Here is an 18,100-nt window from a genome sequence, read left to right on the forward strand (position 1 = left end):
CAAATTCAATTATTATTCTTTTGTGCAACAGTTATCACAGTATCTGTATATTTTGAAATTATAATTCACTTAATAAATATTGATTTGTACTTGATGTGCAGTACTGGGCTCTTACATGCCTACTGATTGTTAATTTTTATCATTACCAACATTATTTTTATGGTTATTATTTGCCTGTAGGTGACGCAATATACATCAAATCAGGATCATGCCTTTAAAGGTCTTAAAGACTAGTACTGTCACGTACTGCTGCTGCTAAGTCACTTCAGTTGTGTCCGACTCTGTGTGACCCCATAGACAGCAGCCCACCAGGCTCCCCCGTCCCTGGGATTCTCCAGGCAAGAACACTGGAGTGGGTTGCCATTTCCTTCTCCAATGCAGGAAAGTGAAAAGTGAAAGGGAAGTCGCTCAGTCGTGTCCGACTCTTAGCGACCCCATGGGCTACAGCCCACCAGGCTCCTCCGTCCATGGGATTTTCCCACCATATATGGTAATTACTATAATATGAGGTAGAAAGTGATGTTTCATATGAGAAATATAGGTAAAGGACTTTACAAGTTTCAAAGATAGAAAAATTATTTTTAACTAGGAGAGTTAACATATATTTAGGAAATCAAATATCTGAAATAAAATTAAACAAGCTGTATTATGAGATTTGACCAAGACAGTCTATCTAAAAAATGATACAAATGAATTTTATTTACAAAATGGAAACAGACACAGAAAACAAACTTATGGTTACCAAAGGGAAAAAGGGGTAAGAGGGATAAATTAGGAGTTTGGGGTTAGCAGATATACACTACTATGTATACAATAAACAATAAAGTCCTCCTGTATAGCAAGGGAATTACACACAATATCTTGTAATAAACTATAATGGACAAGAATATGAAAAATCTATATGTATAACTGAATCACTTTGCTGTACATCAGAAACTAGCACAACATTGTAAATCACCTATACTTCAATAAAAATAAACACACACACACACACAAACACAAAAAGACTGTTATTCTAGAGAAAGAAGTGCCGCCTGCTAAGAAAGCATTGCTTCCCTGGTAGCTCAGCTGGTAAAGAATCTGCCTGCAATGCAGGAGAGCCTGGTTTGATTCCTGGGTCAGGAAGATCACCTGGAGAAGGGATAGGCTACCCCCTCCAGTATTCCTGTGCTTTCTTGGTGGCTCGGACAGTAAAGACATCACCTGCAATGTGGGAGATCTGGGTTCAATCCCTAGGTTGGGATGATTCCCTGGATGAGGGCATGGCAACCCACTCCAGTATTCTTGCCTGGAGAATCCCCAAGAACAGAGAAGCTGTAGCCTGGAGGGCTACAGTCCATGGGGTTGAAAAGAGTCAGACACGACTGAGCAGCTAAGCACAGCACAGCACCAGAAAGCACTGGATCAATGAGGAGACAGTTTCTGGTGCTGTTCTGAGTGTGCCATCGAGAAGTTTTGTGATCTCAGGTAATTCATTTAAGGTCTTTGGGCTTCAGCTCTCTCATCAAATAATAAGGGAGTTGGTCTAATAATTCTGATCTAACATTCTGCAAGTATGAGATTCCCAGTAACTTTCACACATAATTTTTGTGAGATTTTTCCATCTTGTCATCAGGTAGCTGTAATGCTCAAGTGAGGCAATGAGTGTGGAAGTGTTTTGGGACCCTCTGTGCAGGAGGAGGGCACAGTATCTCAGCCAGAATGACACAGGAAAAGGATGCTGTCAGGAACTGCTGAAGTGTATTAATGAATAGAAGGCCTGTATACTTATATGCGGCTGGTCGCTTCCTAGGAATTGGTTTTCTTGATGGAGGATGTACAGGAAAGCAATCCTGGAGAACACAGCAGTAAGCTTGGAAATTAATAATAACGTCCTTCACATCAGGATCCAGGGTCCCAGAAATTGACTGGCTCTGATGGTGGTCATTTTTTCCTGACACTGGAAGCGAAAATAAAAACAGTTTAAACTAACATGATGATCAAAGCATCTGAATGTAAACAAAATCATGGCAATTTGAAAATACTCTTTAGACAGTAACTGAGTATAATTCAAATGTCTGGAATAGGTATGAAGAAATTCCGACAAAATGCACATCTGAGAAGTAGAGTCAAAGTATCTTGACAAAACCAAATATTTGAGAACTCTTAAGAGTTCTTAACTCTTAACTCAATAAGAGAATTCTTAAATATTTTTATTTTCTAAAACTAGTTAAACAATAAAAATGGAAACAAAATATATGACAGTTCATTGTACTCATTTCCTCTAATTTTGTAAAATAAATGTTGGAGTCAATTATGAATGATGGTGCTACCTCCAAGCATAAAACGTAAGTTCTTAATTCAATTCAAGGCCTTTTCCAGCATAAATTTAGTCTCATTCTTTAATTCAACAAACACTCATTAAATCCTGCTGTATACAAGGCATATATAATATATATATAACATATAATATATATATAATGCATTTGCCCATTGAGCCACTATTCTCCTCCTTTAGATGAAGCAATAAATAAATCACTTTTGCCTACTGAATACATACCCAGGTAATACAGAGTACTAGTGTTTGCTTCAAGGTGCCAGTCTCCATTCTTGTTAGTATTCCAATTCAGCGGATTTGAAGAGCCATTCCTCATATCAATGATATTAAACATATCAGGATTTTGAGTGAAGTTATGAGATATGATTACATAGTCTTCTTCCTATTAAAGTTTATTTTAGATGTTAATATACTGGATAATATACACTCATTTTGATGACATGAATCACTTAACCCCCATATTAAAAGTTAAGTTTTGGTTTAGTTTGTTTTTCATTTTGCATTTATATTTTGTTTAACATTTTATCTGTGTATGGCAATAATGCTAAGTTTATCACCAAGGTAATGAAAGGTTTTTTTCCTTCTTTCATATGTATATATACGTATATATATGTATACGTTTATATGTACATACATATATGTACTGCTGCTGCTAAGTCGCTTCAGTCGTGTCCGACTCTGTGTGACCCCATAGACGGCAGCCCACCAGGCTCCTCCGTCCCTGGGATTCTCCAGGCAAGAACACCGGAGTGGGTTGCCATTTCCTTCTCCAATGCATGAAAGTGAAAAGTGAAAAGGAAGTCGCTCTGTCATGTCCGACTCTTAGCGACCCCATGGACTACAGCTTACCAGGCTCCTCCGTCCATGGGATTTTCCAGGCAAGAGGACTGGAGTGGGGTGCCATTGCCTTCTCCGACATATATGTACACACATATACATATATGTATATATTATATATGTGTCAGTTCAGTTCAGTTCAGTTCAGTCGCTCAGTCGTGTCCGACTCTTTGCGACCTCATGAATCGCAGCACGCCAGGCCTCCCTGTCCATCACCAACTCCCAGAGTTCACTCAGACTCATGTCCATTGAGTCAGTGATGCCATCCAGCCATCTCATCCTCTGTCGTCCCCTTCTCCTCCTGCCCCCAATCCCTCCCAGCATCAGAGTCTTTTCCAATGAGTCAACTCTTCGCATGAGGTGGCCAAAGTACTGGAGTTTCAGCTTCAGTATCTGCTTTTGAATATGCTATCTAGGTTGGTCATAACTTTCCTTCCAAGGAGTAAGCGTCTTTTACTTTCATGGCTGAAGTCACCATCTGCAGTGATTTTGGAGCCCAGAAAAATAAAGTCTGACACTGTTTCCACTGTTTCCCCATCTATTTCCCATGAAGTGATGGGACTGGATGCCATGATCTTCGTTTTCTGAATGTTGAGCTGAAGCCAACTTTTTAACTCGCCACTTTCACTTTCATCAAAAGGCTTGAGTTCCTCTTCACTTTCTGCCATAAGGGTGGTGTCATCTGCATATCTGAGGTTATTGATATTTCTCCCAGCAATCTTGATTCCAGCTTGTGTTTCTTCCAGTCCAGCGTTTCTCATGATGTACTCTGCATATAAGTTAAATAAACAGGGTGACAATATACAGCCTTGACGTACTCCTTTTCCTATTTGGAACCAGTCTGTTGTTCCATGTCCAGTTCTAACTGTTGCTTCCTCACCTGCATACAAATTTCTCAAGAGGCAGATCAGGTGGTCTGGTATTCCCATCTCTTTCAGAATTTTCCACAGTTTATTGTGATCCACACAGTGATAAGGCTTTGGCATAGTCAATAAAGCAGAAATAGATGTTTTTCTGGAACTCTCTTGCTTTTTCCATGATGCATTGGATGTTGGCAATTTGATCTCTGGTTCCTCTGCCTTTTCTAAAACAAGCTTGAGCATCATATATATATATACCTAACACATACACACATACATATGCATACATTCAGAGAATATTTAATTTCTATAATATTTCAAAACATCTGAAACAATGCTAGGCTTTTTTTTTTTTGGTTGCCACATGTAGTATAAGCAGAAGAATGTGAACAGGGAGGAAGATACACAATTCAGGAACCTGGTGACCATTAGCAGTAGAGTGATGACTGATATCAGAGTAAGCCATGCAGAGGACTTCCACTTCATCCAAAAATATTTATTTCTTTAAAAAAATCTGAAGTAAAGAGTCACAAAATGTTACAGAATGTTTGATTCAGATAGCTAGGTAGTGGGCATATGGGATTTGGGCCTGCTATTTTCTGTATCTGCTGTATTTCACAATACAAATAATAAAGCCCTTTACTATTTTCCAAAACATCATAAGTACTCAATAAATGTTAGCTATTATCATGGATATAATAAGCTTAGTACTACAGAAATGTGGCAGAAAGATTGCTTACTTCTGAGTTTTGAAGAAGGATTTTTTTGGCTTGCTTCTGAGATTTAAGATGGGTCATGAAAAGTGTAAATACGCGAGGCAAGGACAGTCTGGGTCTCACAACTGGTGTGAGTGGGCTGCGTTAGAATAACATGCAGCATAAGTGATCAGAAGATGGATTGTGCAACTCTTTATTTACCTTAAATCCATAGAATGTTGACGTATACGATATGTTGGTTATGTGATCTACACCTTTAAAATACCAGTTAATGTGTTTTGCATTCGGAATCAGAGCCATCCAGCCAGACATATGAGTCAGTCGTTTCTTCTGAAAGGGAACAATGCTTGTGCCTATAGGACATAAACAAACAATAGTAATCTATCTCTAGAAAATTTCTTCTGTTATGAGTAAGTGCAAAGGTAAATATTAGTCTAGTCAATGGAAGCCTCTAAAGAGATCAGTATAGCATTTCATTACTTGTGTTCTAAACATCTTTGTTGACCTGAAGGCCCCAATACTTAATATCACACTTAACTGAAACATAAAATGTTTTCTCACTTGGAATTTTGAATTGATATGGAGCTTATATTCCCTGGGGAAAGATAAAATTGAAATATGATGACATAATGACTAAGACAAAGTGCTTAAATATATCAATACAATTTTTAAAATACCATTGATCTGAAATATTATTCCATTTCTATTCTTCTTCAAAATCCTTGATTTGCAGAGTATGTAAATATATGTCCTAAACATTATTAGATTCTCTCATACTTGCTGTGTTAATAAAAATCAGCCTAATGAGTATGAATGGAAATCTTTGATTGATAGCTCTTAGGGTAGGCTACAAGCAGCCTCTAACACTGGCTGTAATACTCTAAATTTTGTTAATGACAAACCTGGAACCTGAACTACCTGTTAGGGGAAAAAGATTTAATCTGAATAAATGCCTGACAACTTCGGGTGAAGATATGAAAGTATCTCTCACAATATAAGGAAAAAAATCTGTGATTAATTAATTATATTTTTTCCTCTCCCTTCTTTCATCTTTGATTGAATTTTACATTAAATTTGCAACCTCTTCCCTTTTCAAATTAGGAGGAAGAAGTCAGAAGTGAGATTACAAAATAGACTGTCAAGCACACACAGCTATATTTAAAATGCATAATCAATAAGGTCCTACTGCACAGCACAGGGTACTCTGCTTATTGTTATGTGGCAGCCTGGGGGGAATCTGGAGGAGAATGGATACATGTATATGCATGACTGAGTCCCTTAGATGTCCACCTGAAATTATCACAACGTTGTTAATTGGTTATATTCCAATATAAAGCAAAAAATTAAAAAAAAAAACAAGTAACAAAATCACACCAAAGTTAAAAAAACAAAAAATGAACAAAACAAAAATAAACTGTCATTCTTTTCCTTTGGGGATGTGTACATGCATGCTAAGTCACTTCAGCTGTGTCTGACTCTTTGTGACCGCATAGATTGTAGCCCGCCAGACTGCCCTGTCCATGGGATTCTCCAGGCAAGAATACTAGAGTGGGTTGCCATGCCCTTCTCCAGGGGGTCTTCCCAACCCAGGGATAGAACCGGAGTCTTCTGCATTGCAGGCAGGTTCTTTATCATCTGAGCCACTAGGGAATAAAGCAAAATGAATTCCAATATTAAGGGTGAACATATTTTTAGGCTTATGAACTAGCATTAAGTTTTGAAGAGCCCATGACCAGAGGCACTAAAAACAGTTTAAAAAGATATGCAGTATATGAGCAGAACAATGATAATTTGGATTATTCAGCAAATATCCACTCCTCTCCTGTCCTTGAGGGCAGAATACACTCGTGTTCTGTTGATACTGGGTGACTACTTCGGCCCAGGAACTATTAGCAGAACTGACACTGCAAAGACTTAAAAAGTGCTTGCTGGGTGAAACACACCCTCTTGAGCCTCTGTCACTGCAATGCAAAGAGGCACCCCTAGGAGAACAGTGGGTAGCACACTAAGGTGACGTTTGGCATACATGGATAGAAAAAGTATATAGATCTTAGGGGCATGGATTTAACTCAAGTTACCCAAATGGACACTTGCTACTTCTCATCTATTTCCTAGATCCAAGCCAATTCACAGACTAAAAACACCTAACACCGAGTGAGAGAAATGTAGCCATTTATGGGGCTACTGCCTACTAGGGAGAGCAAACTAACCAAATCTTCCAATAATTGTTAGTTTCTGGATCTGAACTGATATAAACCCTCGAGGACTAAATGCCGCCACAGTCAACCAGCTGGAGTGGCAGCTTACAAAGGCCAGGCCATAGAATGAGTCTTTGCTCATCTCATGGCTGGTCCATTGAGGCCACTGGGTCATCTTATGGTAATTCCTCAGTTCCAAAAAGTATAGTGGGAATAGATATAGAACTCTGTTTGGAGAAAGAGCAGAAGTTGAAATGCTCACAAGAAATATCCTACCAAGAGGATCTGATAATATGGGGTGAAGTAACAAAACCCTAGCATGTCCTGATGGATTTGACATAGCTATAATTTTAGCAGCTATAGTATTACTGGTATAATCATGCTACATGTTTTCAAAATTCATTTGGCTTATATTGAGATACATAATTTTAGTTTCAAATTGCAAGTTTCTACCTTGTAAATATCATCAAACATGGAAATTTGGAAACACTATCATCAAGAAGCTGTATCATTTAGATTTATGCAGAAAATGTGGAAAACTATATTTGAGAATCATGTCTGGCAAATCTTTGATGCACCAATGCTTTTCCTATTTTCCAAAATCTGCAGTCTATCAGAACAGTGTATAGGAGACTGGATTAATTATAGATGTTTTAATGAATGCAGCTTCCAGCTGGCTAAGTGGTAAAGAATCCACCTGCCAATGCAGGAGATGAAAGTGATGTGGATTCAATCCCTGGGTTGGGAAGATCCCCGGAGGAGGAAATGGCCACCCACTCTAGTATTCTTGCCTGGAAAACCCTGTGGACAGAGGAGCTTGGTGGGCTGCAGTTCATGGGTCAGTTGAACACAACTGAGCAACTGAGAACACACACATTTTAACCAATAATTCAAACAGATGATGGATGTGTGTATAAAGGGATGGAGGGAATGATATAGAGATAAGAGCTAGTCCAGTCAGGCCAGGTCAGACATGATGAAAATAGACATATTTAGTAACTGGAAGAGTTCCCAATGGAGGGAAGGAAAATCAGGTAGGAAGGACTGAGTGAACACTTCAGGAACCATACTTCCCCCTGTCACCCCCTTATCAAGATAACAAATTAAAAGCAATTCTAAACCCTCGAGGGGGGAAAATATAGAAAATAATGCCACAACAAAAAATCTGAGAGATGTGATGATCAGGATTCCTACCAATCTCCATTTAACTTGCTTGTCTGGCTGGTGCAAATGCCAGATGGATCATGAATAATGATGGTAAATTAATGCAATCTCATCAGGCAACAATGTCAAGCACATGTGGTGTTCCACATATAGTATCTTTACTCAAACGACTCAGTAAATCAACAGCCTCTGGCACCTGGGGTGCAGCCAGGGACCTAGCAGATGCACCCCCATCCTACATCAATCAGCAAAGATAATCAAAATAATTTGCTTTCAGGGGAAGAAACGATGTATTTTCACTGTCTTAATCCAAAAGCTATGCCAACTATCCTGCTCTCTGTCACAGTATTGGCTATGGTTGCACACTGCTTAGTCCCTCAGTTGTGTCTGACTCTCTGTGACCCCATGGACTGTAGTCTACCAGGCTCCTCTGTCCATGGGATTCTCCAGGCAAGAATACTGGAGTATCCTCCAGGGGATCTTCCTGACCCAGGGATCAAACCCAGGCCTCCTGCGTTACAGGCAGATTCTTTACCAGGGGAGCCCATGATATTAGGGTGCCTTAATCAGCAGAATGTCATGCTCGTCCACACATTTACTCAATAGTCCTCATAAGTCGTTTCGGGGTGTGTTATTAGTTTCCTGCCTGGCTTATGACTGATATCAATATTATTCTTTTTTCAGTGTTCTAAATAGTGAGTGACAACTCAGAAAGGTGATGAAATTGATGGAAAACATTTAACTGAGTGGGTCACCTGATTACATTCCACTTACCAAAAGAGTCTGAGAGAACCACATCCTTTTCGAGCAGGGACACTGGAGACGGCTTGTTGAATGCTATCCGGTGGAAGCTGACCGAGGTGTCACAGACAGACCCGGGGAACCCTGTGCTCCACTCGGCTTCTTGAGTGCAGTGAGAAGGGTCCAGCAGAGGGCTGTGTGGAATGACGGTGTGTCCTTTGTGACCTAGGAGATGGACGCAACAGCACGTTTCATGTCAGAAAACTGAAAAGCCAAACTGTCCACAGCATATGCTTACTATGATCCAGAGTGCCACCAATACAATCTAGAAGTCTTGGTTCATTTTTTCTTTTTTTGTCATGGAGTAAGGGGCCCTCCTTAAAAGGCTTTACAATGGACTCTTTGCTCAGGGAGCTTATCATGAACATAGCAGAAATATGGGATCTGAAGAACCCATGAGAGACAAAGTAGGGGATGGGATGGGGAATAGGTGACTTGGTCAAGGACACAAGGAAGGATTTAAATCCAGGCTGTCTGACCATAAAGCCTGGGCTCTCAACCGAGAGTCTGTCAACAAACATTAAGAATCCATGCTGAGGGACATCCCTGGAGGTCCAGTGCCTAGGACTCCATGCTCCCAAAGCAGGGGGTGCAGGTTTGATCCCTGATCAGGGAACTAGATCACCAAATGCCACAACTAAGAGTTCATATGCCCCAACTAAATATCCTGCATGTTACAACTAAGACCTGGCACAGCCTAACACATAAATATTAAAAAAAAAAAGAAGAATCTAAGCTGAATTAAGGAATAAACATCAATAAATCTCTCTATATTGGAATTATCCAAATGTTCTCCTTCTTAAAGCCACAATTAGAATAGGAAACAAATCAACAATTATAGGTGAGTATTCAGTCTATTTGACTATTGAGATGAACCTTCTTTCCAAGGCTTTCAAAAACATTTGTTGGTATCTGTAGGTTTACTTGTCAGTTGTTCCTCTTTTATAAGGTATTATGCAGAATCATACATACATACACATCCTTTCTATCTTATTTAGCCAAATTGTTATTGTTGTTTAGTCACTAAGTCATGTCCAACTCTTGCCACCGCATGGACTGTAGCCCTCCAGGCTCCTCTGTCCATGGGATTTCCCAGGCAAGAATACTGGAATGGGTTGCCATTTCCTTCTTCAGGGGGTCTTCCCAACTCAGGGATCGAACTTGTGTCTCCTGCACTGGTAGGCAGACTCTTTACCACTGAGGCACCAGGGAAGCCAAGTCGTTATCATTAAAATTTTATAAAAATGCTAAATTCTAGGAATCATATTTACAGAAAGATCTGAACTTCAGATGGTAGAAAAATTTAACCTACAAAGAATGTTGAATTTTGTACTAAAGTTCACATATTCTTTGAACCAATTCCAAATTCAGAATTTAGATTGGAAAGAAAAAGGCTAACAGTAGGCCTGGGACTTACTACTTCCCTCTAAGGTACTTGAACAGGATGTATCCAGTCTGTCCACATTGCTTATGTAAATAAACCTGGAATTTATACGTCTATAGGCCTGACTGGCTGGAGAATTTGGGTAGTCATGTAATTAACTGAATAAGAGATAATGACATTTTCAGACTGACATGGCTTTCTTTTGTGATCCCTAATTCCATAAATATTGTTTAAAATTTGCTATTAACTCAAAACCAAAGTGCAAATGCAGGAAAAAAAAGGACACACATGGAGGCTGAATGTGATAGGTTGGGACTTCTCCAGAAAAGGATGTGTCATCTATGACTAGTGCTGACCTATATCTTTAGGTCATCAGGAAAGTTTGGTACCAGGTAAGATCTGTGATTCACCTGAATATGCTATGACAATTTAAGTTTGTGTTAAGTGAAAAATGTAGTTCCAAAATATTTTATCAGAAATGAAAACATCACCTTACCTGTAAGCGAACCATCAACATCAATCAGTACCACTTCATGTTCCCATCGAAAGCCAGCCTTGTTCGGCGTGTGAGAATACTGGATGCCAGCGAATTTTGCACTCCACCCTCCACATCTGTGGTTACAAACGCCTGTGATGGACGTCACTCCCAAAGCTGCACATCCAGGACGGTCAAAGTTCATGAAGTGTACGGAAGAAACAGTCAATCCTTCACTAAATGGGAGAACCAGGCCTTTTGTCGTGCAAAATGCAGACCCCATCCCCAGTTCATCAAGATGACCAACTATTTTGGCATTTTTAATCATTGCTCCATTGGTTTCACCCCATCCTCCAACGTAAGGAGCCAGGATCCTCTTTGTTTCAATTCCAGCCTCGTAATTATTTACCATCACAAAGTTATGGAACTGAAGGGCACCTCCGTTGACCCATTCGGCTCCTTTTTGACAATTCCAAGTTGTCAGTGAATGAAATACTGCAGGCATTGGCACCGAAGAAGTACACGATCCTGTCTGCATGGGGAAATATTCTTCAAAGATCCACAATCCAAACCAACCTTGAGAATGAACAGTGTTGTTAAAGAATTCTCCAAGAGGGACTCTTTTTTGGCAAATGTTTCGGTCATAGGACGGCCCATCAGGGTGGTTGTTCATTCGGTACCAAAAGCCAAAGTGAGTGCCACCAGCAGCCGCGTTGTGTCGTATGGTGTTGTTTGGATTGGTTACCCAAAATGCAGCTGGAGTCACATCGTCATTCAGAAGACTAGTACTCTGATGTACAAATACTGCCAAGTTATATTGCAGGATATTGCCATGTTCAATGCCATCTTCTATAAAAAATGCTCCTCCCCTGATATCATATATAATATTCCTCTCGACCAGAAGGTGATGTGTGTTATGGATAGTAATAGCCCTGTTATAGGTCTGGTGAATTGCACAGCCTTTTACGTAAGATTTAAACTGTAAATCTCCAAGAAGGTGCCAATGTATTGGATATCGTCCCAACCGGAATGCCTGACCAGCATGGAATATCTGTCAAGCCCAGAAATTACAGCTATTCAGTGATACACATAGAGTTTGCTGGCTCATACTTTCTTGTTTCAAAATAATATCCACTTTCACATTAATTATTATTAATGCATTGATCTCTCCCATATTATTCCTGTTTATCATTTTAAAATGTTCTTTGACCCCCAACCCACCTTGTTTTATTCAATATATGAATATAACAGCCCATGTGTGCTCATGCTTTTTATCAAATGAATGAATGAACAAAAGTCATCTTCAACTCTTCCACTTTTCACCTTACTCTGATATGAAACTGTGGTGTTGAGCAAAACACAACCTCTTAAAATACTTCTTTTTCTCCTCCTTTTAATCCTTACTTAATTATAAGAAATATTTATTGAATATTTATTAAGTGCCAGATATTGTGCTAAATGTCATATTCATGATCACACTCTTTACTACAATCCTAGGAAGTAGCCACTCATCAGAAGCTTCATTTTATAGATGAAGAAAGTGAAATGTTGAATGCTGAGTATCTATTTCATAGTCACAAAGCTCCACTTAAACCCACTGGTCTGATTAGAGAGTTGGCGCTCTTACTAACCACTCTGCTATACTTTCAAAGGTCTACAATCCACCTAATGCAAAGGGCCAACTCATTGGAAAAAACCCTGATGCTGGGAAAGATGGGAGGCAAAAGGAGAAGTGGGCAGCAGAGGATCAAATAATTATACAGCATCACCAACTCAATGGACATGAATCTGAGCAAATTCCAGGAGATAGTGATGGACAGGAGAGCCTGGCATGCTGCAGTCCATGGAGTCGCAAAGAGTCAGACACGACTTAGTGACTGAACAACCAAAACGATCTAATAATCTAAGACAGAAGACACCTCTGTGTGTGTGTATGTGTGTGTATCTGTGTAATATAATCTTATGAGGTTTGGAAATAAAATGTTATGTCACCCATTTATTTTCATTCTTCATATAAAAATAAAAATTAACTATTACTAATATTTACTATACAGGTCAACCCTGGTAACGTGACTTAGTCCATATCCAGAAGTTACACGTGTGTAATATAACCTAGGAGGAGGAGAATTTTACCAAATGTAGCCATTGACTTTGCTACCCTTACTACAGTTGGATGTTCCCAATTTAACAAATTTATGGATTTTACTATCCTTCCTTCCTTAGCATCCTCCTTCCTTTTATTGAATACTTGATAAAAACTGTGCTAAACCCAGATTATATAGACTAAAGATACAGAAGAGCTCCTGATATCTTGGGTATATTTATTCTTTTATTTATGTGTTTATTCAATGTATAGGCAATTAAGAATCTGGTTTGTGCCAAGCACTGCTCCAGCTACAGAGCAATCAGTAGAAAACTAGAAGGATTGCTTATGTTCTAGAAGAAGAGATTAAAAAATACAACCAAAATATATCTGGAGTTATGAGTTAATAAAGAAAAATAGGAATTTGGCAGCTCTTTCAAATAAAGGTGGTGAGGCACGGCCTCTCTAAGGAGATACACTTGAGGAGAGATTTGACTGAAATGAGTGTGAACACAGAAGTACCTGGGAAAGAAGCATTGTAAGGAAGATGAAGAGCGTGTGCAAAGAACCGAGCTAGGAACGTGCCTGACGTGGTCACATACACAGGGAGGCCTATGTGGCCAGCATGGCGGGCGCCAAGGATGGTTCACACAAGACAGCAAGAGGCCAGAGTGGGTCAGATGATGTGGCTCCTCTGGGAAGAGCTTGGACATTTTAAGTGTATTGTGAAGCTCCTGAAGAGTTTCGAACACAGTGTGGCAAGATCTGCTTCACACTTTAAGGCCTGAACTTTGTCCACAAGTCTCTTCTCTACGTCTGTGTCTCCACTGCTCCCCTGCAAACAAGTTCGTCAGGACCGTCTTTCTAGATTCCATACACGTGCGCTAACATATGTTATTTTCTCTTTCTGACTTACTTCACGCTGGATAATAGGCTCTAGGGAAATGGGAGGAGGGTTCAGGAGGGAGGGGACATATGTATACCTGTGGCTGATTCATGGGGACGTATGGCAGAAACCAACACAAGATTGCAAAGCAATTATTCGCCAATAAAATAAATTAAAAATAAAAAAGCTGAACTTTGGCTGTGGTGTGGAGATTACGCTGCAAAAAAGGTGGAAGCAGGAAGACCAATTAGGAGAAAAGCATAGTAGTCCAGGTGAGAGGTGACAGTGGTTTGGGTTCGGAACCAGGTGGAGTGCTGGAAAAATAGTGGATTCAGGATACACTATTTTGGGATAGAACTTGTTAATGAATTTGACATGGGGTGGGTATAAGAAAAGCAGAGAAACAAAATTTTGGCATGATGACATACATGAATAACAATAGATGTATTGACACTGTCTGTTTATTTATCTGTCTCCTCTACCAAACATCATTATAAGCAGCATCTGGCAAAAAGCAGGTGCTCAATACATACTCATTGTATAGACAACTTTGGACAAGCCGCTAATAATAGTGTCTCTTACCTCTACATATTCTATCCTTCCAGTTACCATGTTAGCACCAGCTATAGGAGCATGAAGCATAATGCAGCCTCCAAACTGGTCACTTCCTATTTCTTCTCCAAACTTTCCTTGGAGACATGTCTGTGTAGCAAATTCACCTTTAAAAATAATTTTTAAGATACAATAAAGGAAAACCATGTCAAAATCCTCTCATATAAAGACTGCTTTTCACACCTAGTTATATCTTTTTATTTACATATAATTTTAATCTTATCCTAGAACATAATTGCTTGCATTCATGTTATCTTTTCCTCTGCACAGTGAGGAAGGTAAGAGCCTTGTCTTGTTCACCTCTGCATTCCCTAAAGTACTTTGCTGTGCTGTGCTTAGTCTCTCACTTGTATCTTACTCTTTGCAACCCCATGGACTATAGCCTGCCAGGCTCTTCAGTCCATAGGGGAGTCTCCAGGCAAGAATACTGGAGTGGGTTGCCATACCCTCTCCAGGGGATCTTCTCAAACCAGGGATTGAACCCAGGTCTCCCGTATTGCAGGCAGATTCTTTACTGTCTGAGCTACCAGAGAAGCCCAAAAGTACTCACTTTAGTATCTTTCAAAGATACTAGATAAATGTTTGAATGGCTGAATGAATGCTGATAAAGGTATTTTGCTTTATTATCTCTGAATTTATTTTCCGCAACATTTGGGATTAACATAGTTGATACAATCTTACACTGGTACAAGATTAGAACATGCATTATCTCACTTAATTCTTATGATAGTAGGTTGGCAGAACAGGAAATATCTTTATATAAATAATCAGGATGAATCTAGGTTTATGATGGACATAGTGAGATGATGCAGATGAACTGGAATCAGAATGCAGGTCACTTGACATTGAATCCATTGAGCTTTGTATTATGCTTCCCACTGAAGAAAAGGCTATACCTAAGGTGTACCAGTTATTATTCAACTATTTATAGGATTGTAATGGCAGTGGGCTTCACTGGCAGCTCAGCAGTAAAGAATCTGCCTGCCAATGCAGGAGATGCAGGTTCAATCCCCTGGGGAAGGAAACGGCAACCCACTCCGGTATTCTTGCCTGGAGAATTCATGGACAGGAGACCCTAGCCGGCTGCAGTCCACAGGGTCTCAAAGAGTCGGACACGACTTAGCAACTAACCATCAACAGTAGTAGTGATCACATAAAATATTTAAAGAGACTTAAATGCACTGTGCTTCCTAACTATACACATTTATATAGTTATACATAGTTTTATGTAAACATATATACACACATATGCATGTGTGTGTGTGTGTATGTGTATACACACACATACATGTGTACATGCTAAGTAGCTTCAGTCGTGTCCAACTCTTTGCAATGCTGTGGACTGTAGCCTGCCAGGCTCCTCTATCCATGGGATTCTCCAGGCAAGAATACTGGAGTAGGTTGCCATGTCCTCCTCCAGGGAATCTTCCCGACCCAGGGATGGAACCTCTGTTTTCCACAGCTGCTGCACAGTAGGTGGATTCTTTACTGCTGAGCTACTGGAGAAGTCCATATATATACATATATATTATATATATGAGAACTATGGTAGGTTAAGGATAGCCATAGAACCAGTCCCAACTACTGACACCTGAGTAGAAGAGCACATGTCCCTTTAGGACCAAAGTAACTAACTGCTGGTGCTTAACTTCCCGGCCTTCTGATCTCCTGTCTCAGAGACCATGGAAACCCATGTGGAGATGAAGCCTCCATCAACCCAGACACTGGAAAATTACAGTGATCAGAGCCCCCCTGTTGACTCATACTGGACACATGTAGTATAAATAAGAAATAAACCTTTACTATTTTAACTCACTAAAATTTGGGGCTTATTTATTGCCAGTGTATAACCAAGTCTCTTAGTTCTGAACAGGAGCTGATTTTGCCCACAGGGAATATTTCTGCAATGTCTGGAAACATTAAAGTTGACACACTAAGGCTACTAAAGTTACCTGTGTCAAATCCATCAGGACACGCTGGGATTTTGTTATTCCACTCCACATTGTTAGATCCTCTTATTAAAATATTTCTTGTAAGAATTCCAATTTCTGCTCTTGCTTCAAAAAGAGTTCCATCAGGGAGGGTGACAATGATCCCCAAGTGTGTGTAATTCAGTGGATCAGTGAGCGTTATGTTCCTGCCATCAACAGATACAGATGCAATGGTCCTTTTTTCATTTTCTTGTTGGCTGTGTCTGTAAAAATTTTAACCACAAGCTGTCAGAATTAATATAAATTAACACAGTATTGCTTTGGTATATTTGTTTTATTCTATTTTGAAAACTTCATCTGTAAAATAGGAAAAAAATGTTTATGTCATACAATATGCTGAAGAGGAATTTGAAGATGGTAGTTTACTCTCTCTAAAGTATTCAAAAGAACAGCTCCTTTACAACTTTGAGGATCACACACAGTGGCTCTCAACCAAGGATGATTTTATTCCCCTGGGGACATTTGACGATGCCTGGACACATTTTTGGTTGTTATAACACAGCAAAGCAGGGGCTGTTGTATTGGTGTAGGTGCTGTTGGTGTTGGTATTGGTGGTACTGGTGGTGGTGTTGTTGTTGGTGGTGGTATTGGTATTGGTGGTGGTGGTGTTGGTAGAGGTGGTGTTGGTGGTGGTGGTGGTGGAGGTGGTGTTGGTGGTGGTGTGTTGGTGGTGATATTGGTATTGATGGTGGTGGTGTTGGTGGAGGTGGGGTTGGTGGAGGTGGTGTTGGTGGTATTGGTATTGGTGATGTTGGTGTTGGTGGAGGTGGTGTTGGTGGTATTGGTATTGGTGGTGGTGGTGTTGGTAGAGGTGGTGTTGGTGGTGGTGGTGTTGGTGGAGGTGGTGGTGGTGGAGGTGGTGGTGGTGGTAGTGGTGTTGGTGTTGGTGTTGGTTGAGGTGGTGTTGGTGTTGGTGGTGATGGTGGTGGTGGTGTTGGTGTTAGTGGTGGTATTGGTATTGATGGTGGTGGTGTTGGTAGAGGTGGTGTTGGTGTTGGTGGTGTTGGTGGAGGTGGTGTTGGTGGTGATGGTATTGTTATTGGTGGTGGTGGTGTTGGTGGAGGTGGTGTTGGTGGGAGTGGTGTTGGTGGTGTTATTGGTATTGGTATTGGTGGTGGTGGTGTTGGTATTGGTGGTGGTGGTGGTGTTGGTGTTGGTGTGGTGGTGTTGGTGGAGGTGGTGTTGGTGGTAGTGGTAGTGGTGTTGGTGTTGGTGTTGGTTGAGGTGGTGTTGGTGTTGGTGGTGATGGTGGTGGTGGTGTTGGTGTTAGTGGTGGTATTTGTATTGATGGTGGTGGTGTTGGTAGAGGTGGTGTTGGTGGTGGTGGTGTTGGTGGAGGTGGTGTTGTTGGTGGTGGTATTATTATTGGTGGTGGTGGTGTTGGTGGAGGTGGTGTTGGTGGGAGTGGTGTTGGTGGTGTTGTTGGTATTGGTATTGGTGGTGGTGGTGGTGGTGGTGGTGTTGGTGTTGCTACTAGTAGGCAATGGCTGAGGATGTTCCCAAACCTCCTGTGATAAACAAAGAATTAACCTGTCCAAAACGTCAATAGTGCTGAGGTTGGAAAAAACCTTACAGAGGGAGTCTACTGGAGGTTTCAGAGCAGGGTAAAGAAATGACTGAGGTTGAGTTCAGGAGGTCTTATTTCTACCCATTCCTTCAACACACCCCAAGTTCCAACAAAAGGACTGGCCAAATTGATAATATACACATTCATGTATGAATCCTTCCAACAAATGTTTATTGAGTGTCTAGGAGGAAATGGCAACCCACTCCAAT

General features: G+C 40.4%; 1 protein-coding gene across 3 annotated transcripts in view; it reads right to left on the reverse strand.

Annotated features, from left to right (window-relative positions):
* The window catches only part of PKHD1L1 (PKHD1 like 1), a 178,556-nt gene that overhangs the window by 63,041 nt on the left and 97,415 nt on the right, over positions 1-18,100 (reverse strand). For all 3 annotated transcript variants that reach the window (XM_027561303.1, XM_027561304.1, XM_027561305.1), the window contains exons 47-53: positions 16,286-16,527; positions 14,304-14,440; positions 10,774-11,803; positions 8,867-9,058; positions 4,932-5,083; positions 2,540-2,699; positions 1,768-1,939 (exon numbers count right to left, since the gene is read on the reverse strand). In XM_027561303.1, the coding sequence (XP_027417104.1) occupies positions 1,768-1,939; positions 2,540-2,699; positions 4,932-5,083; positions 8,867-9,058; positions 10,774-11,803; positions 14,304-14,440; positions 16,286-16,527 (2,085 nt within the window). The remainder of the gene's footprint in view (positions 1-1,767; positions 1,940-2,539; positions 2,700-4,931; positions 5,084-8,866; positions 9,059-10,773; positions 11,804-14,303; positions 14,441-16,285; positions 16,528-18,100) is intronic.

Source organism: Bos indicus x Bos taurus, chromosome 14 (genome assembly GCF_003369695.1).
Source record: "Bos indicus x Bos taurus breed Angus x Brahman F1 hybrid chromosome 14, Bos_hybrid_MaternalHap_v2.0, whole genome shotgun sequence".
Classification (NCBI taxonomy): Eukaryota; Metazoa; Chordata; class Mammalia; order Artiodactyla; family Bovidae; genus Bos; species Bos indicus x Bos taurus.